Source organism: Stenella coeruleoalba, assembly GCF_951394435.1.
Source record: "Stenella coeruleoalba genome assembly, chromosome: 2".
Lineage (NCBI taxonomy): Eukaryota > Metazoa > Chordata > Mammalia > Artiodactyla > Delphinidae > Stenella > Stenella coeruleoalba.
This window is the reverse complement of record NC_137147.1, coordinates 31,008,263-31,031,584: the sequence shown is the minus strand read 5'-3', so window position 1 is coordinate 31,031,584 and position 23,322 is coordinate 31,008,263. Positions and strand designations below refer to the sequence as shown.

The window sequence follows — 23,322 nt, the reverse complement described above, 5'->3', positions numbered from 1 at the left end:
AGACTGAAAGAATGAATGAACGAAGGGATGGAACCTCCCGAAGCAGGGCAGAACTGTCCTGTAAATGGAAATTCGAATGCACGCCCAGCCTTGATGACCGACAGTAACAGGTGTTTTCCATCTCTGATGTCTGATTCATTCTGCACAACTGCCTGCACACCCAGGCTTCGACACACGGCGGCTCCTGGAATCCAGCGCCCTACACGCTGAAGTGCCCACTGTGTTCTGGGCGCCTGGGCAGCCACACACGGAGACACACCTCAGCGACAACCTGCATCCACAAAAAAAAGAGGCCCTGCCACCTTAAAAATATTAACGCCTCACTGCAAAGAACACGCGCGCGCGCGCACACACACACACACACACACAGACCCCCTCCCCCGTGTGCCTCTTTCAGACTAGGCGCGTCTCCGAGGGCTGGATTGAATGGGAAAGAAAGGGCCAGTCTTTGTCATTAATCCTCCCCTCCTTCAGGCGAGCCAAGCTTCTTCCGGGTCAGCGACAATCACCGCCAACCCCAGCAGGCCCTCGGTCCCCCTCACCGCTAGCCCCGGAGCGCGCGAGGGCCAGGTCGCCACCGCCCGCAGGTTGAGGGAGGGGAGGAGGGCGAGGAGGAGAGCGGGCGGCGCGGGAGGAGGGGAGGGAGGGAGGGAGGGAGGAGGGAAGGAGGGGAAGGCAATCCGAGGAGGAGGAGGAGAGAGCAGCCTCCCGCAGCTGGCGAGGAGAATGGGAGTGCGGGACGACGGACCGCCGCGGGGTGTTACGGCCGCGGCCAAGCTTGCCAGGCGTGGGGCAGGCGCCCGGCGCTTTTAAACCCGGGAGGGCGCGGCGGCGGCGGCGGCGGCGGCGGGCGGATCGCGGCGCGCGCTGGGCGCCGGGTGGCGGCCGAATGGAGAGGAAGGGCTCGGCGGCCAAGGGGAACCCGAGCCCGCCGGCAGCCGGCGAGGCTCAACGGCCGCAGCCGCCACTGTGCGTCCCGGGCGGCGGCGGAGGGACCCCGGCGCGGGGCCAGGGTGGCGCGGCTGCGGAGCCAGCCGAGTTCATCCGGCGAGCGCACGAGTTCAAGAGCCAAGGGGCGCAGTGCTACAAGGATAAGAAATTCCGCGAAGCCATCGGCAAATACCACAGGGCGTTGCTGGAGCTGAAGGGGCTGCTGCCGGCCTCCGGGGAACGGGAGCGGGACTCGCGCGCGGCCTCCCCGGCCGGGGCCCCCAACCCCGGGAGCCTCTCGGAGGAGCAGAGCAAGACGGTGGAAGCCATCGAGATCGACTGCTACAACAGCCTGGCAGGTGAGCCGCGCCGCGCCCCCGACCCCTCCTCTCCCTGCCCTCCCGATCTCCCTCCAGGCGCCGGTCCCCATTCCCCAGCCCCGGGCCTCCGGGTCACAGCCGACCGCCGCGGCGCGCCGCGACGCACACGCCCCCGCTGGGACCGTGCCGCTCTGGGAAGGAGAACCTGAAAGGGGGGCGCTTTGGGAAAAGTGTGACTTTTAGGATTATACCTTCCAAAACTCGTTGTCATCTCGCATTCCTCCCCCGCATCCTCGTAAAGCTCGCCTATAAATAACTGGACGGAGAGATGGGGACCCAGCCGGCCTGGCGGCGACTGCTACTGCTACTACTGCTCGCCAGTGGCCCTGGGTCCAAATGCGGGCAGCAGCACCCAGGGTGGGCCACCCGCACCCACGGCATGCCCAGTGGCTGCTTGCCTCAGGGATCGTTAGCACCAGAGCTCGCCCTCACCTTCCCCGCAGCTGACCGCATCCCTCCGGGTCAAGTCCTTCCCCAAGTTTCTTTGGCCCCAGTAGCAAAGGGCAGTTTGCTACGATGCCTTCAGCATCTCAAGCAAAATGGATTCCAAAATGCACTTTCTTCTCTCTGAGCTCTGCTGGGGCCCGGGTTGCCAGGTGAAGAGAGCGATCTCAACGGAAAGCTAGTCCAAGGTTGGGCTTGAGTTGTGCTGCATTCTAGCTCTTCTCCCTGCCTCACTCCGTGTAGCGCTGGTTCTCACACCAGCTAGCTGCTAGGCTTGAGGAAAACGGAGCCCTTTTATTGGGATAAGAAGGTGAGGTATACATTCCCGAGTACACTTTGGGGGTTAAGGTCAAAGGCGGGCGTTTTAAAAATTAACTTTGGCACAGAAAATTTTAAAGTCTCTAAAACCGGAGGAGTCGGGGTCACTCCAGGGGCTTCATGTGAGAAAGTGGAAGATGTTGGCAGAGGCAATGGCCTTATATTTGAAAAACACTCTCTCTCCTCTTCTCCCACCCCATTTGGTGGGATCTGGGCATGATGCAGCTCCTCTGGCCAGATAAAGGCCATCGCTCCTAATCCTTAATCCTTGAAGTTGCCTAAGCTAGCTCTGGACAGTTGTAGCAGAGTCAAGTTGGGAGAATGGGTGTGGTTGGGGACGGTGGATTTGTCTGGGGCCCAGACAGCTGGGGATGAAAACAAATGTATGGACAATTCTGCTCTGTTCCTAAGTGCCAGTCAGCTCAGTTCCCTTTGAGATCTCTGGCGCCAGCCTACCTCTGCCTTCCCATAACGCCACGTCCGGTGTCATCTCTAGTCAGGCAAAGCCCAGGCACTTTGTAGATTGTTAAGTGGTTTACAAACTTAAAGGATTAATGATAATAGTAGTAGTAGCAATTGTGGAAATGGTGGTGCTGATAGCAGTACTAGTAATAACGGCAGCAGATAAAGTAGTAGGAATACAGCATAGATGGACTATTTCAATCCATCGCAAGGTACACCATGACTCCCTTTATTTCCCGTAAGTCTCTGGCATATTCATTACTGCCTGATGAATATAAAGGGCAGAGTGGCCATGGGGGAAGGAGGGGGCACTCTGGATCACTAATGCAGTGATTTCAGAGTGGTAATAGAGTCTTATATTCAGTGTTTTCCATGGGCATTCTAGAGTTGCCCCTCACCCCATGCTTTGGCTGCCTGCCGATGGCTAGCACTGCCTACTTTCTACCCCAGAATTGGTTACATTTCCAAGGTGAAACCTAAGCTGTGTCCTTGGTCAGGCCAGCCCACTCAGGGCAGGGCTAAGATCTGGACGGTTCCTCCACTTCCATACCCACCCCTCCACACACTTTGGAAAACTTTAGTGGCGAGAGAATGGAAAGTAGCAATGGCAGATTTCCCCCTCTGCTGCCTTCTCCGGTGCTCACCACTTATTAATATTAATAACTTGTGGATTACAAAAGTAATGCTTACCTATAAAATGTATTTTCGTTTAGAAAATACAGAATTACCTTTAATCCCACCAACCTAAAGAAATCCATTGTGATATATTTCCTTCCTGTATTTTTTTCTATACCTAAACATAAACTATTTACAAAGCTAAGGACCTCCCGTATCCTGTTTTTATTCCCACTTGCCATCATTGTGTCAGAGCATTTTTACGTTTCACTAAAATATTTTTGTGAAGATTATTTTAAATGGCAACCCAAAATTTGTAAATGTGTGTTTACAATGAGCATTTGATGGAAAGAGAAAGAAAGATGATCGCTGTTATTGCTGTTAGAACCAGAACAGTGCAGCGTGGCCCATAAGATAATCTACCCCCCCCCCACACCCCACCCCCGTGCCTGATTAAAGGGAGGAGACAGCAACTGCAAGTTTGTTCCAGCAAAAAGGCAACTGGCCCTTCCACTGGGGCTGCAGTGCTGGCTGAGCAGCCCAGTGGGCTTCAGGAGAGAGCAGTCTGAAGATGTTGGTTCTCTCAAGGACCTGTCCTTCCACACAGCTGTGCATAGAGGGAGAGGTTTGGGGTTTAGAAGCAACATGAACTAGCCCAGAAACACCTGGAGGATTAGGCTGTGTTGCTAAGGGCATCTCAGCACTAAACAAAAGACTATTATGAGGTTTCGGGAGGAAACCTAGGTTCAGTGGACCCTTGCACTCTTAATGGAAGACTCCAAGAGAACAGCAAGGGGGCGGTTAGAATCTGTTAAGAGATGTTAACCTAAAAATCCATTTGGATGACTTGAGGTGACCACTTGAAGGGTGTGCAGGCAACGTGCAAAGTGCCTGTGGCTGTGGTCTGTTCTGCCTCGGAGTTCCTTCTGATTAGCAGGGATCTGGCCAGGGGTGCAAGACCCCCAGATTTGATTTTGCATGTCTTATTCTCTAAGAAATTCAAGGAAGGAAATGAGAAGCATCTTCTTCCTTCAGAATTTCTAATGACTTTGATACAATGATTAGAACAGATATTCTGCCTGGGAAGATGTAGACATGTGATTCTTAGCAAGGCTGCAAAAGAAGCATGTACTGGCCTGTCGATCAACTCCCACTGACCTTGAGCAAGACACAAGACTCCCCTGGGGCCTTGGAATGGTCTGTGCAAAACCTCTTGAAGGACAGAACCTTTTGCTTTACAGCTGTTCCTGTGGGGCTGTAGTGGCCCCAGCTGGGTTTGATCAAAATGTTGCAATGCATGACTCTGTTGGTATTTTCAAATGATGTTCAGGACTCAAATGCCCACAGTGGAGATGGGTGCTGACAGGCCATGGCATTGGATCTGAAGGCTAGACGAGAGTCAGCTTATGTCCCTATTCCTGGCATACCTCGTGACTTTGTATAAGTCCCTACCACATCATTTTACCTCCATTTTCTCATCCATTTAGAGCTATGTTTGGGCGGGGTTTTTTTTTTGTTTTGTTTTGTTTTTTACCAGAGGGGCAGATAATATCCATTGATGCCAACTGAAAGTCGCAGGACAGGGGAGTGACAAGGCCTAAAGAAGTCACGCAAGAAAAAGGCCTGGATGGGAGCCAGCTTTATCAGTGCTTGTGGACATGTCTTGAAGCCATGGGACCGGGCCAGCTACATAATTTGTGAGGCCCAGAGCAAAATGAAAATGTGGGGCTCCTTGTTCAAAAAAGCAGGAAAAAGTTGTCATTAAAAGTTTTAAAAGATAAAGTTTTTCCCCTTTCTTTCATGGTTTCTCTCTCGACTGGAATGGTGTTTTTATCTGCTATTTAATGTCATTTCAAGAAAATTACAATTTTAAATTATTGGCATGAATTTACTATTCATCTTTATAGTGTGCAATGCCAGTTTTAAGTGGAAATATAAAAACACTTAACTGGTATATGAAATCATGTCAGTTACACAATTCACGTTTCGTAGCTTGTACATGCATATTTATTTATTTATTTTTGCGGTACGCGGGCCTCTCACTGTTGTGGCCTCTCCCGTTGCGGAGCACGGGCTCCGGACGCGCAGGCTCAGCGGCCATGGCTCATGGGCCCAGCCGCTCCGCAGCATGTGGGATCTTCCCGGACCGGGGCACGAACCCGCGTCCCCTGCATCGGCAGGCGGACTCTCAGCCACTGCGCCACCAGGGAAGCCCTGTAGTTTATTCTTACTGGAACCATGGAAATGCGGACAAAATGAACTCAACTGCTTTTATTTCCCTTTTTATATGCATACTTTATAGGTGCCCTTTCTACCAGTCTTGGCTTTCTGATGAATAAGGAAAGGAAAAGGAGCTATTCCATACTCCTACCCTAGTCTTTCCTCCTCTGTCATCATTTTCAGCATAAGTGGCTGGCTAGTACAGGGCACTTAAGCAAGAAAGGATGTGATGGGGTTTTAGGTTATTTTTGTTTCTTAGAACACCATTGCTCTCTTTCTGCATTTGAAGCAATTTCTGGGTTGAATGGAAAGCCTGGCCTCTTCGGCTGTCAACGTGTGTGCTTACTTAGTTATTGACCTAAGCCTCTTGTTTGTTGCTGAACTCCCCTGCATTGTGGATCCACTGGAATTCCGTGCTCATGGGGCATCGTGAATGCTATATACTACATGGGCCTGCAAAGAATAGTTGTACCTCTGTCTTCTGCTCAACTTCATGCTCCATTATCCAATCAGGCTTCACTTCCAAAACACAGTTTCAAAGGTAAAATAATTAGAATTTCAAGAAGTCAACAGCAGAGCATTAAACCAAATACAAGGCCCTTCTGAGCATGGGTCTTATGTGACGGCACCCTTAAAGCCACCCCTGCAATGGGACACCAGAAGATGACTGAGTGTATACATCTAAGGTGGACAGAATTAGCTATAGACCCTGAGGCAGATTCTAAGACAAAAGGTACCCCACAGAAATTGGTGTGGGAACCAGAGAACCAAGCAGGAAGATGGATAAATTACAAATGCAAGAACTCAGTGAGAAAAAAAAAAAAAAGAGGTCAAGAGCTAGAGACAAGCAGTAACCTGGTAGCCAGAAGATGAATTGTTGGGATAAGAGCTGGCAAAGGAGGGGAAAGAAGAGGGGCTTCATGCTAAGTTACTCAGTCAGGATGCTGCCATCTGGATGGGAGAGTTTGACTGGTCAAGCCATTGTTAACCTGAGGCTGTTCCTCAGGCAGCCCCTTGGCCAATAAATCTTAAGCCTGTAAATGTGGCTTCAAAGATCATCTTCCAAGAAAGGATGTGAGAATTGAAACTTGTAGAATGCTTTCAAGGAGAGAAAATTCTGAATGTGGACTTTGGGCTGAGTTTCTAAAGTGGATTCTGAAGTTCCTTAGTTTACCTGCAAAAGTAATGAGTTGGGTGGCTCGTAGCCAGAAACTGTCTAAGATATCTTCAAGTAAGAGTCCCTACAGCCAAAAGGCATGGGAGTGCCCCATCCAAGGCAAGGGGACTTGGCTGCAGGATGGACAGGAGGGCCAAGGTGTGGAGCAGCCCAAAGCTTCACAGGTTGGGAGTGACCTTCAGATGGGACATCCTCTCCTGCCAGCTCTTCTCTTTCTTCACTAGGTTGTGCCTCCTCCAAAGAGCTGGGATAAAAGCCAAATGTTTCAACCAACCAGCCAACCAGCAATTTCTAATTCCCAGATATTTGGCTTTGGGAAGTCAGAGGTCCATGCTGGGACCAGAGTTTGCCATTATCACCAACGCGATTAGTGTGGTCCATTCCTAATTACATAGCAGCAAGCACAGCTCTAGCACAGACAGTGGTACCAGACATTTGAAAAGCCAAAGATAGGGGCTTCCCTGGTGGCGCAGTGGTTGGGAGTCCGCCTGCTGATGCAGGGGACGCGGGTTCGTGCCCCGGTCCGGGAAGATCCCACATGCTGCGGAGCGGCTGGGCCCGTGAGCCATGGCCACTGAGGCTGCGCGTCCGGAGCCTGTGCTCCGCAACGGGAGAGGCCGCAACAGTGAGAGGCCCGCGTACCGCAAAACAAACAAACAAACAAAAAAAAACTGCCAACGATAGGGGAATTCCCTGGCAGTCCGGGACTGGGCTCGGTGCTATCCCTGCCGGGGCCCTGGGTTCGATTCCTGGTCAGGGGACTAAGATTCCGCAAGCCACGTGGTGCGGCAAAAACAAACTTTAAAAAAAAGCCAAAGATAATACGACAGAAGATTAAAAGAGTTTAGTCTTGGCGTTCATATGGCCTTGAAATGATCATAAGCAGTGTAAAGCTCATTATCTTCCTCTTAAACATACACACACATTTTCATATCAGCAATGAAATGATGCCATGTCTGGTAGGACTCAAAACCAACAGTTCCCAAATATTTTTTAAAAAGAAGCAGGATGTAGGAGCTATACTCAATATTTTGTAATAACCTATAAGGGAAAAGAATCTGAAAAAGTATGAGATTATATATAATATATATATATTATATATAAAACTGAATCACTTTGTTATACACCTGAAACTAACACAACATTTGTAAATCAACTATACTTCAATTAAAGAAAAAGAAAAAAAAAGGAAGGGGAATGTGTAGTGCCAAGGAGAGCTGACTTGAACTAAAAGAATCCTGGGTTGAAATATATCCAAGTGGACCTTCTCTTCTCTTTCAGCCAAAAGGATTTTAAAACAGCACTGAAATTACAGACAGTGTTTACAGAGAGGAAGCTTGTGGAGCAAAGTTTCCCTGCCACAGTGTGGCTGTGGGAAAAGAACAAAAGTGCTAAGGAAGTGCTAACTAGCTAGCTCGAGAGTTATGGAAAACCAGAATTACGATTTCAGATTTGGTTATGACTCCATACCTTACAGAGGTGTGTGAATTTCCTTGTCAACATTACCACCTTGTTATCAGCGTGAGCTTAGGCATTTCCCAAAATAAGGATACTCACCACTACCTATAGTGACTTATTTAATAACCACCACCACAAAACAACAACTATAATAATAATAGCAGTAACAATAATGGTAGTAAAGACTACCGTGAGGAGCCCAGCTCCTGGCACCCAGTAGATGTTCCACAAATGTGTTTGAAAGGAGTGAAAATGCTTATCCCAGCATCTGTCTCATTAAGGATCCAAGAAATTCAATCATTTCATTAATATTCATTGAGCAACTAATAGGTGCTAGACGCTGGGCCTTGAGGGCTGGGAACACAGGAGTAAACATAAAGAACAAGGTCACTGCCTTTCATGAACTTGCATATGTACCTGTATAACTTTGTGAGAAAGAAAACTCATGCTGGAGCAGTTAAGTCCCTTGCCCATGGTCACACAGTAGTATGTGGCAAACTGGGATTTCTCATCTGCCAGGTCTGTAATTCCAAAGCCTATAGTCCTAACCATTCACCCCACAACCTCCATCTTTAGAAGTTTCTTCCTTAGGTACTAAAATTTGCCTCCTTGAAATTTCTATCAATCCATCCATAGTCTATCTATCTTTTGAAGCAACAAAAAATACATCTCATCACTGTAACAAGGAAAAGCCTTGACATTTTTAGGGCAACTCGCTTGCCCATCCTCCAGTCTTGTCTTCTGTAAGTTATTCCTTTTACCATGATTGTGCCTTGTGTGATTAGGATTCCCATTCCACGACCATCCTGGGTGGTTAAGGGGAAACTGTCCTGCTCTCTGTAACCAGGTTCTATGTCACTAGGAAGGTGACCTGAGAGGAATGAGAATCTGATGAGTCATAATTTCTAATGAGCCTGGAGGCTTACAGAAGCCCCACCCATACCTCCCCTAGTTTTTATCCCCTTTGCTCCAGAGTGTGTGAATTCCAGTTTAGAGGTCTTGAGAAATTTAAGTGGATGTGGTAAGAGTAGGAATTCATTTCAGCCATTACTTTTCAGTAACCAGTTTGTGGATACAATGACGGGAAGTGACCCATTAGAAGAATAACATCTGGACTTGTGCAGATGCATTACTCCAGACCTGGTCAGTTTTAATGTCACGAGAGTGATGATACCATCATTTAAAAATATGTTCTGGTTTAAGTGCTAAACGAGATTGGACACAGTATTATTCTGTGTGGCATGGAACATTTTCTCTCCTAACATCCTGTAAAGTAGTAGTTATTTTTTAGTTTGTGTTTTTATGACTGGCTGATAAGTTCTAACTTTGTGAGCCGAAACCTCATCTCCCAAGAAACAAAAACAACCCCTCCCCCAAACCCAGCAGTAAATAGACCAGTTGGCCCTGTGTCTAGTGGGACGGGAACTAAGGGAGACTCGTGTGACAGCTGGTGGCACATTCGCTACATATGTGAACTTAATCTGGTCTTGAGTTTCCTCACATATTAAATGGGTATAATCATGCCAGCCTGACTCGCAAGATAAGGGTGAAAAGCAAGAAGATAACGTACTTTATAAACTACAAAGTATTAGAAGTGTAAATTATCCTTTTAAGTGGGCAGGGATATTTAGGAGAACAAAAAAAAGAATAGAAATAAGAAGTGGGAACTGAGGCTTCCCTGGTGGCGCAGTGGTTAAGAATCCGCCTGCCAGTGCAGGGGACATGGGTTCGAGCCCTGGTCTGGGAAGATCCCACATGCCGCAGAGCAGCTAAGCCCGTGTGCCACAACTACTGACCCTGCGCTCTAGAGCCCGCGTGCCACAACTACTGAGCCTGCGTGCCACAACTACTGAAGCCTGTGCACCTAGAGCCCATGCTCTGCAATAAGAGAAGCCACCGCAATGAGAAGCCCGCGCACCGCAACGAAGAGTAGCCCCCCCTCGCCACAACTAGAGAAAGCCCGCACATAGCAATGAAGACCCAGTGCAGCCAAAAATAAATACATTAAAAAAAAAAAAGTGGGAACTGCCCAATGAAGTAAATTTCCACCTTTAATTCTAACAGTTTTAAGACAAAAGAGATACTTGAGTAGTACCTACCAGGAAAACTCTCTTGATGCGTGGTTTCTGCATTAAATATCTATTGATGCTGACTCTCCCATTTTGTTTCAAACGCACACAAAAAAACTGCTCCCCAAATGCACGTACTCCACCAAAAAAAGCACTTGCTAATATAGTAAAACAAAAGCGTTTCTGATGAGCAGAATGCGAGGGACGTTCTTTGAAAGTCTTCAGACGTCCCCATCAAAGACACAGCGGAAGCGTGACTTGGTAAAGAGTGGCGTGGACAGCAAGTTCTGTCTCTAACTCACCAGCTGCCTTGGGTCAAGGAATTTTACCTCTTGGGCCGTAGTTTTCTGATGTCTAAAAACCGAGGGTTGGAGTCCAGGATCTCAAAGGTCCTTTCCAGCTCTGGAAAGAATAATTCTCCATTCTTTCTGAACTGGGTGGCCATTACCCAGAATGGGAGAGTTCCGTGTGGACTGATAGAGACCAGTCTCCAAAATCTGTTATTACGTGAAAAGGCAGAATGCAAAACAGTGTTTATTTGCTTTGTGTCTGAAAAAAGAAAAAAGATATAAACTAGCATCAACATCTACTCTAGTACAATACTTGCTTTCAAGAAGATTATCTGAAATTATGCAAGTGAAGCTGTTCGCTTCGCTTGAATAGGGACTGGGCAGAGAAATTGGGGAGAGACTTTCACTTCTTTTTTTTTTTTAAAGATTAAGACTTGATTGTTTTTAGAGCAGTTTAAGGTTTACAGCAAAATTGAGGGGAAGGGACAGAGATTTCTCATATACTCCCTGCACCCATACATGCCTAGCCTCCCCCGTTATCAGCACTCCCCACCAGAGGGGTACATTTGTTACAGTTGGTGAATCTGCACCGACACGTCATGATCACCAAAAGTCCACAGTTTACTTCGGGTTCACTCTTGTGTTGTACATTCTGTGGGTTTAGACAAATGTATGATGACATGTACCCATCACTGTGGTACCATACCGAGTGCTTTCACTGCCCTAAAAATCCTCTGTGCTGTGCCTCTTTATGTCTTACGCCCCACCCTTGGCAACCACTGATCTTTTTACTGTCTCCATAGTTTGCCTTTTCCAGAATGTCCTATAGTTGGAATTATACAGTGTGTAGCCTTTTCAGACTGGCTTCTTTCACTTAGTCATATGCATTTAAGGTTCCTCCATGTCCTTTTTTAACTTTTTATTCTAAATCTTTCCATAGTGCATGACTTTTCTAAGTATATGCATTATTACTTTTATTTTTTACGAAAAACGATGACAGGATTATCTGTGTAGAAAGATTATGGGTAGTTTTGCTTTCTTCTTTTATATTCCCGAAGAAAACCTACCTCATACACATAATTTTTAATGCCGTTCTGGACATTATCTGTGCCTTGTCTAATCCTGTCAGACTGTAACACCAAAGATGTCAAGCAAACTTATCCCAAGCCTCAGACTTTCTCTTAGTTCCCCATAATATGACTTATCCTTTCTGCAGTGCCCACCACCCCCATGCACACACAGGGCTGGATCCTGGCAGCATGGTACCCCACAGTAGGGAGACGCCCCTTTGGACTCAGTAGCACGTGAGTGACGGTTTGCATCTGCTGGTGAGGCAGGGAAGAAAGTTGGGTCAGAGCTTGTGATACAAACTGGTCCTGAGCACTAGTGATGTGCCGCTGGTGTGGAGGAAGGGACCGTATGGGTGGTCCATGTCCAAGATGCTTGTTGGCCCCTGAGTCTAGGAAGTCCTGCCCATCGATAGCTCAGACACAGCACCCAGAAGGAAGCTCACTCAATCATCAGATCTTTATTGGATACTTGCCATGGCTCTTCACAGCCCAAATCTCAAATCCACTGTGTTCGCCTCAAAACATGGCATGCGGTTGTGGGAACAGGGTTCTAATCTAGAGTCTGCCGTCAACTTGCTCCGTGACTTTGGAAAAGTCACATCACGCTGAGCCTCAGTTTCCTCATATGTAAACAATCGGTGTTGGGTCACATGCCCTCCGAGTCCCCTTTCGGAAGTGCTGAACTGTCTAGGAGTTTGAAGACCCTTTAGTTCCCCTCTCCCCCACCTTCTAGCCTCTCTCTCTGGAAGCAACCAGATTTAGGAAGGAAACAGGAAACGAGCTCTCTTTTGTTCCCGTTTACTGATATGTGCTGACAAATAGGCATAAAGATCTCAACTAAGATTTCCAAGGTAACCTTGCAAATCTGAGGGTAAACCAAAGTAAATGGCAGTCTCCCCGGACGATAGAGTCAGACAGAGGGTCTCAGAGAGAAACCAGATTGGGGTGGGAAGCCTCTATAAAACATTGCCTGGGCCCTGGAATCTGAATCGATGGTACCAGAGATTACCTACTGCTGCTACACCTTCTCAGATTATTCCAAAATTCAGACTTTGGTTCTAAGCAGGCAGTCGTTCACCATAAGAAATCTGGCAAGACTAGCTGTATTAGGCCAGGAAGTTCTGATGGAGGGGAAAAAAAAAAAAAAAAAGCTGTTAGGAAATGAACTGGCAGCGGCAGGGCCAAGAGTTTCAGGGAGCAGTTGCTGGCTAAGCTATAGCATCTCAGAGAGTTGCCACCATTGGCTCAAGACTGGAGAGCCCTGAGGAGTCTGGGCCAGATCTGAGGATTTGGGGGATGTGATTCTAGGCCAACTGCTCATGCTGAGTCAAAACGGAGCTCCTTTCTTGAATGGACCTGAACCTCAGGCTGTAGGTGCCACTGGGTCATTGGAACTTGTGTGGAATTCTCCCTGATACCTAGAGAGAGAGAGAAGGGCTGTGTTCCTGTGTGTGCCAGTGAAGATGGGAGGGAAGAAAGGGAGCACAGAAAACCTGTAGGGCAAGGTGGCCTGATGGAAAAGATCTTTACTTAGTGTAAGAGGATCTGGGTTTGACTCCTGACTTCCCATCGACTCCTCCGTTAACCTTGGGATGGTCCTAATCTTGACAAGCTTCTGCTTCCCTTATAACATGGGAGTAGTAGTATGCACCAAACAGGATTGTGATGGTGATTGAAATTAAAGGATACATGCACGCATGCCTAGCACAGTGCCTGGCACGTAACAGATGCTTAATAGATGATGGCTACGGGGACTTCCCTGGTGGCGCAGTGGTTGGGAATCCGCCTGCCAATGCAGGGGACACGGGTTCGATCCCTGGTCAGGGAAGATCCCACATGCCGGAGAAACTAAGCTCGTGGGCCACAGCTACTGAGCCTACATGCCACAACTACTGAAGCCCGTGCACCTAGAGCCCGTGCTCTGCAACAAGAGAGGCCACCACAATGAGAAGCCTGCACACCGCAATGAAGAGTAGCCCTGCTCGGCGCAACTAGAGAAAGCCCGTGCGCAGCAATGAAGACCCAACGCAGCCAAAAATAAATAAATTTCAAAAATAAATAAATAAAATATAAAAAAAAATAGATGATGGCTATGTGTAAATCTAACTCCTACTCCGGTAGGAACTATGGCGGGAAAGTGTGCAAGAGGGGAGGAGAAAGGACTCAGCAAAGGAGGCTATGGGGGAGCATGGGAAGCAAGTGAGCAATAGAGGGGTCCACCTTGCTCGCCTCCCCTGCACTGTAGCCACTTAAGAGCAAGTTTCAGCTCTTAAGTGCAGGGGAGGCAAGCACGGTGTGAACCAACAGTCTTTGGTATGGATGTTTCCTACCTGGGCCCACGGGGCTGGATGAACAAGTAACCCATCAGGCTTCCTCTGAAGGGCAGCTGAGCTCCAGCAGAACCAAGGACCTTTGGGCCCTGAGGTCTATGCCTGCTTCCAGCTTCTCAGGATATAAGGCGGTCCAGAAAACACTTAGAAACTGCTGAGTTGGGACTTCCCTGGTGGTGCAGTGGTTAAGAAACCACCTGCCAATGTAGGGGACATGGGTTCGAGCCCTGATCCAGGAAGATCCCACATGCCACGGAGCAACTAAGCCCGTGCGCCGCAACTACTGAGTCCACGTGCCGCAACTACTGAAGCCCACACGCCTAGAGCCTGAGCTCCGCAACAAGAGAAGCTACCGCCATGAGAAGCCCGCGCACTGCAATGAAGTGTAGCCTCCGCTTGCCGCAAGTAGAGAAAGCCCGTGTGCAGCAACGAAGACCCAACACAGCGAACAATAAATAAGTAAATCAATAAATGAGAAACTGCTGGGTTCTAGGCAGACATGTCTCTGGCCTGAGGTTGTGCAAGCGAATAAGCCTCAGTTAGACGGTGTCTGTTCTCTGCCACTTTCCATCCTCTGCCCCAGGATTCTCTGACCCTTTCTTTGAACTGAACTAGTAGGGAAAGAACTTCGGATTCTCTCACAAGTTAGACCAGTTCAGAGTCTGAGAGCAGAGAGCAAGGATGTTCCAGGAAGAGAAGATATATGCTGTGATCAGCTGGGTTCCCCGGGCAGCTTCACAAGCAAGAAAGTTGACTGGTGCTCTGGGGAAAGGAGGCTGTGGAGGAAGGCAAGGCCCCTGCAAGAGGGAGAAGCTGCTAAGCTGGCAGCCTCATGCCTGCTCTGCCTGTTCTCTTGTGTCTTATGCTGGCGCCAGTTTCCTGAGCTGCCTTCCTCATGTCGGATGAGGAAAGCGCCTGGCTTGATCAGGTGTCCTGGGAATAAAAGCACTAGCAGCCATGTCCCCTGGAGCCTCCTTTCAATCCCGCCTTACCGGCACTCCTCTGCCACAATGCCTGGAGTCCTCTCATGACCCTGGGTCTCTCCAAATTGGTGCTCCGTGAACAGCCAGTGCTTTCTGCTCAGTAAACCCTTCAGAAGCCTTTCCTGCATCTCTCCTCCCAGGTTCCCCCACTTCTCTCTTTGAAGACATAATGGGCAGAGGTGATTTTTTTTTTAATAAAATCACAGTTGATGAGGGTATTCTAAAAAAAGATAATTTCTTCCCTAAGAGGAACTCTGATGCCTGTTATCACACATTCTTCACCCTGATACACACACACTCACACACACACACACACACACACATTTATCTTTCACAAGATTCAGGTTGTACTGCACAAACGTTCACAACTTTTTCCACCAATATTTTACACTAAAAACATTTTTCCGTGTCATTATTTTTCTACAGCATGATTTAATGTACGCGTCATGTTCCATTATACCAATGCCCTGTTATTTATTTAGCCAATCTCCTACTGATGGATCTTCAAGTTATTTCCAATACTTTGCTAATACACACAGTGCTGCCACAGAGAGGCCACAAAGGTGCTCTTTCTGCTACACGTGTGCCTGTTAACTAACTTATCTCCAAACATATCTGGTTACGTGGTATTTGCCCTGTTGGCATGGAAAGATGGCAGGAGAGGCAATAGGAACAGGAGAGGTGTTGCTGGGGTCACAGAAGGATGGAGGGAGAGGTGATCAGAACAGGAGAGGTATTTTTTAAAGTCTGAAAAGAGAACAAGATGGCATTTTGGCTTCTGAGATTTTCCCCCATCCTGGCTCAGAATTCCTGCCAATGGGCATGACATGTGTCCTTGGCCAGAGCTAACAAGGTAAAGATACTATCAGGCAATGGGTTTCTTCTGAATGTTTCTGGGTATATACTCATTGTCATATTCCAGATGGCCCAACTGGCCCTTCCAAAGTCCCACTTCTAACCCAAGAAAGGGTGTTAATGAAGACAAACAGTAATCCTGTCCTACCTTCTTCCTACTACTCCACTTCTCTCTGTGTATATACCGCAATGAAGTCGATAAGAGTTGGGGGCCGTGGATGGGATAACTTGTAAGTATGCTGCTGTAGCACCCAAGTCTGCTCCTTCCCTCATGAACAGGAGCATGTGACAGGCACCAAAAGGCTGAGCTGACCTCAGGCTTTGGCGTTACAACTCTCTTGAGCAGATTTCGATATCCCTTAAAGGACTATCAACATAAGCTTTTAGCTTATAAGAGTTTTAGACTGGTTTTTCACTTGAGCTCTTTCAAATGCCACTTTCACAGCCAAGTAGTGGCCAACAGAGGGTGAATAAGAAGAATATAAACTCCTTGAAGATATCAATATCTTTTGAATGCTCTCCATTTCCTTACAAAGCCCCGGCACAGGCCGTGATGAATGAATCCTCATCGAATACGTTTACGAAGAGCCTGTACCCAGGATTGTGTGGTGATGGTGAGAGGGATGCAGCAGCCCTTGAATGCTGGGGACATCCATGTGAAGAATTCGAAGGGCGGGAAACAAAGGGCAGCTTGGGAATGGTGTAAAGAGACCTCCAAGAATAATGTCGCTAAAACAAAACAAAAGAAACACTTCGCAATGTTTATTTGAATCCATGTTAAGCATGTGCTAGATTGGAAAAATAGAAGGTCAGAAATTCATGTGAATGGAATCAGAGGAGATTTAGCCCATGGGATAAAGGCAGACGATCCCTGGTCATGGGAACAGCATCAGCAGTGATGGGGAAACTCTATCTAGGCGCCAGGCAGGGCAAGAATGATGTGAATGAAGATACTGCCACTTGAAGGGTGCTGGCTTCCTGAGTCAGCAGGAAGTTGTCATAGCTTCCCAGTGCCTTAGACTTGGAAAAGACCTTCAGGAATCAGTGAGTCCAGGTCTCTTTACCCACCAGCTCTGCTGGAGGGGAACCAATGTGGGCTTGGGCTTAGACAGTCCTGGCTCTTTCCCTAAAACTCAAATGGCCTTAGCAAATCACTTAACTTCTTTAAGCCTCAGCTCTTGGAAGCAGGACTAATAAGACCTATTTTCCCAGAGTCACTGTCAAGGTCAAGTGAGTCATGAAACGCTATATAAGTGTTTGGTATTGCTACTTCCTGAGCATACAATGTGTGTAAACCAGTATGATGTAGCTTTGCTGTGTGAGGGTTCACAGATGCCCTACAGATGCTTGTCTGGAAAGCAAAGAAGGTATATGTCATAAATAGCTACCATGATGGGCACGAGCTGAGTCTGTGGCTGTGAAAAATGATTTTATTCATTGGGAAACAAAAGGGCCCACCTGATGACTGTACCTGTAGATCTGGCCTCATTATAAAAAGACCACCCTACATGTTCTGTGAAAGTGTTACCATCAGGGAGGGTTGTACTATAATTCACAGGTATTAGAAAGATGGTAACTTCCCAGCAAGTTAGAAATAGAGGGGAATTACCTGATCTTGATAAAGAGCATCTACCAAAAAAACTAAAGCTAACATCATACTAATGATGGTGAGAGACTGAATGCTGCCCACAACTCTTCATAGCAGCATCATTCATAATAACCAAACACTGGAAATGGCCCAGATGTCCTTCAACAGATGAACGGTCAAACAAACTCTGGTACGCCCATACCATGGAATACTACTCAGCAACGAAAAGGAATGACCTATTGATACTTGTAACAGCTTGGATGCATCTCAAGGGGATTATCTCAAGATTGTGCTAAGTGAAAAAAAGCTAATTCTCAACAACTTCATACTATATGATTCCATTTATGTAACACTTTGAAATGACAAAATTTTAGTCATGGAGAACAGATTAGTGGTTGTCAGGGGTGAAAAAGGAGGTGGGGATACAGGAGAGATATGGATGTAGTTATAAAAGGGCAACGGGATCCCTCCTGTGATGGAACTGTTCTGTAACTTAACTTTGGGGGTAGACACAGGAAACCACGTATGTGATAAATGGTATAGAATTAACACACACACACACACACACATGAGTACAAGTGAAGCTGGAAAACCTGAATAAGATCTGCAGATTGTATCAGTGTCAATATGGTAGTCAATATATTATACTATAGTTTTATAAGATGTTATCATTGGGGACACTGGATAAAGGGTGCAAGGGATCTCTGTATTATTTCTTACAACTGTATGTGAATCTAATATTATCTCAATAAAAATTTCAATTAAAAAATAATACTGTTGGTGTTAGTCTGGCCAGCAGCAGCTAAGATGGATGTTGTTTCAGGAAGAAACCAGAGATGTGTCATGTCAGCCCTATTAGGATCACAGCCGACTCTCAATGGAATTGGAGATGCAGGTGGTTTTAGGACTTAAAAAAGAGAAGCCTTGGTGGAAACTTTGCACTTGGTTTTGTTTGTTTGTTTTTGTCTTTGAATGCAGAGACATAAGAGGGGTAGAGGGTCCCGGAGAGTTATATAGGAAGCTTCCAAATGAGATGTATACAGATAAAGTATACAAATAAAATGAGCACAGTTTGGTACCGACAGAGTCCCACAGTTGCACCTGGCAAGAAGCAGAACTCAAGCCTCAAAGCTGTCTAATGAAGGAACTGAATTAAAATTCATTATAGGCAGTTGAACATTCTAAGACAGCACTGTGGGTAATGCTTAAGATCACGGTCTCAGGTGACAGATGGCTTAGAATCAAATCCCGGCCCTGATGCATATTAGCTTTGTGACCTTTGGCAAGTGACTGAACTTCCTTGGGCCTTAGTTTCCCCATCTAGAAAATGGGCAAAATACTAGAACCTACCTCATAGGCTGTTGTCCAGATTAAATGGGTTAATGCTTAGAACACTCCCTGGCCAATTCATGCTTGATCAAGGTTACCTGCTCTTACTCTTACTACCCTTCTGGGAGGATAGATGAATACTGCCTATGGTGCAAGGCTAGATTCTCCTGAGCTCATCAGGAAGCATCTCAGCGTTCTACCCTGTTTCTTCATTTCCTTGGCTTGGGCTCCTATTCACCAGTCAGAAGTCTCTAATCACTAAGAAGGAAAGAACCCAAAATGTCACATGTTGACTGTCGGAAAACAGCTGTTTGCCTACATGTGCAGATTTCCTGGCTCTAGGGCATGGCTTTCTGGGACCTGTTTGCCCTTGTGGGTAATCCTGGGGCCTCCCATGGTTATCCTGGGCTCTCACGGTTTAACCAATAGATGATCCTGAAGAAACATACATCGAAAATGGTAGAATGTAAAGTACTAGCTCAGGTGAGGCGGCCCACCTGCAGGTGCTCACTGGGGACTTTTTAAAAATGTGGATTACGGGGACTTCCCTGGCGGTCCGGTGGGTGAGACTCCACGCTTCCAATGCAGGGAGCGCAGGTTCCATCCCTGGTCGGGGAACTGAGATCCCACATGCTGTGCAGCTCAGCCGAAAAAAAACAGACTTAAGAAAACAATGTGGATCACAGAGTTCCGGAATCTCCATGTTAACTAATGACGATCAGTTAGCGTGGATGATTTAATGAGAAACACTGTGGGGTTCTCATCAGATGTCAGGGAAACCCTGACTTTTCTCAGCCCGCTCACAAGCCTTCAAGGTGGGGAGCAGCCATAATTACCTTCATTTTTACCCACTTCAAAACTGAAACTCTGAGAGGCGAGCTGTCTGAACCCAAGGATGCCAGGTGAATGCTAGTGCTGGGGACATTGTCTTGTATCCACTAACTCAGAGGCACTGAAACTGGCCAGCGACTTCTCCATAAAAATATTTCCGTCTTCTCTCGAAGGCTCTTTCATGCCCTATAGAGTCAGGAACAAGGCCTATTCATTTTCCTGCCCCAGCTGGCTTTTAGAGCTCCTAGCTTTCCCAAATTATTAGGACTCCAGAGGAGCCCAGCAACTTTGGGTCTGTCTGCCACCCCATCCAAAAAGCTGTCAGTGAAATATCGGCGGTGGTACCCAATCATCTACTCGTGATGAGAGAAGGGCTGAGAGCAGCAGGAGGCAGCATTCACGTCTGCAGTTTAGGGATGGAGATGGGTGGGAGGAGGGTACAACCAACTGTTGACTCAGAGGCCGTCTAATCTATAAGTGAAAAGAAAATAGTCCCAGAACCCTACCCCATTCTTTCTCTAAGCCCCCTTTTCTGGCTGCAAAGCTGCTTTTATCATGTTCTCTGCACATACCCACCTACCCCCGATAGGAAAACACACCTTTGAGCACACTTTTGAAAGGAAAACTGGTAAGTAAAACCAAGCATCAAACCTAGGTGTGGGAAACATTTGTGGCAAGTGTGAGTTTATGTACATCCGAGACCATGAAAGGAAAAATGAGAAATCGGGGATGGGCTCTGCCCTCGCCGCACAGGTTTGGGGGCGGAGCATTTTTGCTGATCTCTGAATCGGCTCATGTCCACGGAGCATTTGCTGTGGGCCCAGCGCTGCATCCAGCGTTGTGGTGCACTTTCTCACTTCATCCTCAGAACAGACCGGTGAGTTCGATAGAGTTGCTGTCTTTATTTCAGAGACGAGGAAACGAGTCTTAGAGAGGGCCAGTCACTTTCTAAGGCCGCCTAACTGGCCAGGGGCAGTCAGGATTAGAACCCAGGTCTGCCTTACCCCTAAATTCTTCATCTCCCTTAGAAAGTAGACATCTCTTTGTGCAAACTGGGGTTTGCCCATCTCCTTCCAGCTGTCTTCTTTGCCCTCCCCACAACCCAGTGAAATAAAAGCAAGCCAAACATAGATTATTTCTGAAATGAAGATTCCTAGGCGTTTGGGAGGGCCCAAGGCTCTAAGTAAACAGCCACTGTCAAGGGGGAAGATCTGCGTGTTACGTGGCAAAGGCCACGCAGACAGGCACACACCCTGACCTAGTAATTGTAACCCTGGGATTATAGGTTATATTTAACATAAACAAAACCTCCATGAGTATATTTATCATAAAGTTACTTCAGTATCTAAAATGTAGAGGCAACGTAAATGTCCAGAAAGAAAAAAAAAGAGAGAAATCAAGAAAAGAAAGTTGTTTTCAGAACTCTGAGTGTAAGCATTCGTGTACAAAGAGAGGAAAATCAGTACTTTTATGGAAAGGTAAAATTGGGTGGGTCATAGCAGTCCTGGATATGAAGCCTAATAAGTAAAGATACCCATCATTTCACTGCACACACTACATTCCCATTGCTCTGCCACAGAAAGACCCTCTGTCATTTTGCAATATATACAAACAACAAATCACCATGTTGTACACCCGAAATGAACATCATGTTATGTCAACTTTACCTCAACCTTTTTTCAATTTTTTTTTCTTTTTTTATTTTCTTTGGCCACACCGCATAGCATGCAGGATCTTAGTTCCCCGACCAGGGATTGAACCTGCACCCCCTGCAGTGGAAGTGCAGATTCTTAACCACTGGACCGCTAGGGAAGTCCCTACCTCAATTTTTAAAAAAAGAATCAAGATGCTAAAAAAAGAAAGAACCTCTAAATTACCCTCCAAAATATATCTGACCTATTCTTGAAAATTGGCTTTAAATTAAGCTGTAGTTTCCTGCACTGTGTGTAGGATTCAAAATGGAAATTTCCTCTGGTTAACATAACACGTTGCTGGGGAAACCACATTCGACCAGTGATTTCCTAAAGAACTAGCATTTATGAGAATCAGTGTTTGTGCCCAGCGCTGTGTGGGGCATATAACATACATTAATTACTTCATTTTATCATCACAAGAGTCTCTACAACGTAGGTATTATTATCTTCATTTAACACATGAGAAGAAGGAGACCGAGGGAGAGGAAGTAACCTGCCCAAGGGCCAGGGCTAGTGCGTGGCAGAGCTTGGATTCCAGCCTGGGACCGTATCTCCAGCTCCAGCACTGACGCAGCCAGAACACCCCAGAACCGGCACAATCCCATGTGCCTATTCCGTGTGGTTAGGACCTATACCAGTTGTTAAATATCCCGAATGTCACCTCTATCCTGATCTAAGCTCTTTCCACTTGACTCCTATGCCAACGCCCCTTGAAATCAATTTGAAAATGGGTCAGATAATTTGGTTTGGGAAAATCTCCCCCAGGAACGTCATAGCCAATTCCTGGGCCCACTTCCCAAAGAAATGACCAGCAAGGTGTATTCGTTTCCTAAGGCCACCATCATAAAGCACCACAAACGGCATGGCTTAAAATAACAGAGAAACACTGTCTCACAGTTCTGGAGGTTAGGAGCCCAAGATGAAGGTGTTGGTAGGGTTGGCTCCTTCCGAGAGCTGTGAGGGAGAATCTGTTCCAGGCCTCTCTCCTAGCTTCTGGTAGCCTCTGGCATTCCTTGGCTGTAGGTGGCCACCTTCTCCCTGTGTCTCTTCACATCGTCTTTTCTGTGTGTGTCTGACTCTGTGTCCAAATTTCTCCTTTTTCTACGGACACCAGTCGTACTGAATTAGGGTCCACCCTACTGACCTCATTTTGACTTGATCACCCCTATGAAGACTCTCTCTCCATATGGGATCACATTCTGAGGTGTTGAAGATTAGGACTCCAACATACCTTTTTGGGAGGACACGATTCACCTCCGAACAGGGAGCAGCCTCATGAAGCAGGTTCCCCCTCCTCACTCCTGGCCCCAGATGGGTCTCTCCTTCCCTCCCATACAGCCCATGCTTCCCTCCCGTCCAGCAGGTAAGGGCAAATGGTAGTGAATCGGCTGTCAGAAGAAAACCAATGGCTACATGAACTTGGTCTTCCTCCTCCCATCCAGTTTCCTTTCATCTCATGCCAACAAGTGGCGTTTTGCCCGGGCTGTCACCATGCCCTGCATGCACCAGGAAAAACAGAAACAAAACAGGTGGCAGAGCCAGGAGAGCCTGACGTGTTTTAGCCTGAGGTCTCAGTGTGGTTGCCTTGGGGAACATCAAACTTATGATTTCCTCTGTCTCTGTGTGTGAGTGCTTGGGGCTGTTTAAGTTTCTGATTCTCTTTCTCCTACCGAAGAGTCCTCTGCGGAGCTAAGAAAGCCTGCCAAGCTCTTTCCATAAAATCATACCCTAACCACCCAAGGTTGGCAACGGAAGAGGAATCTCCACATGGGAGGAGCGATTGAGGACTTACCGTCCCAATTTTGTCCTCCAAGTTTACCTTTCTCTTGTAAGTTGCACTGGCCACTACTGCTGCCCCCATGGTAGGCTCAGGCAAGGCAGTTTCCCTTCTAGCACTCCTTTCCAAGTATGAATGGAAGCTTGTCCTAATTCTCCACAGCTTGGTTGACTCCAGGATGCAGCATTTATTCAAACTTGTCAGAAGACCCAGAGACCAGAAAGTTCATAATATTTCTCCAAAAAGAGCTTCTAGATATGGTGGTCTGGGAGCCCGGGCCCATCTCCACATGTCTACTTTGGACATGTCTCCCCACTGGGCATCTGCTGCTTAATAACTGCATCTTGGAAGCCAAATATATACTCAGAGCCAAGGCCATGGACAAGAACAAGCTCCCTTTCCATCTAGCCTGAGGCCTGCCTTCCCAAGTCCACTGTCTCCTAAGCTGGGACTGGCCAACAGCGGCGGTGCTTACGCCCTGCAGGGAAGATCCTGCCCCAGA

At 47.2% G+C, this 23,322-nt stretch overlaps 1 protein-coding gene across 2 annotated transcripts in view; it reads left to right on the top strand.

Annotated features, from left to right (window-relative positions):
- The first annotated feature begins 715 nt into the window (after window positions 1-715).
- Window positions 716-23,322, top strand: part of TTC9 (tetratricopeptide repeat domain 9) — a 42,304-nt gene continuing 19,697 nt past the window's right edge. For both annotated transcript variants that reach the window (XM_079914748.1, XM_079914747.1), the window contains exon 1: window positions 716-1,289. In XM_079914748.1, the coding sequence (XP_079770874.1) occupies window positions 890-1,289 (400 nt within the window). In that variant the 5' untranslated portion in view covers window positions 716-889. The remainder of the gene's footprint in view (window positions 1,290-23,322) is intronic.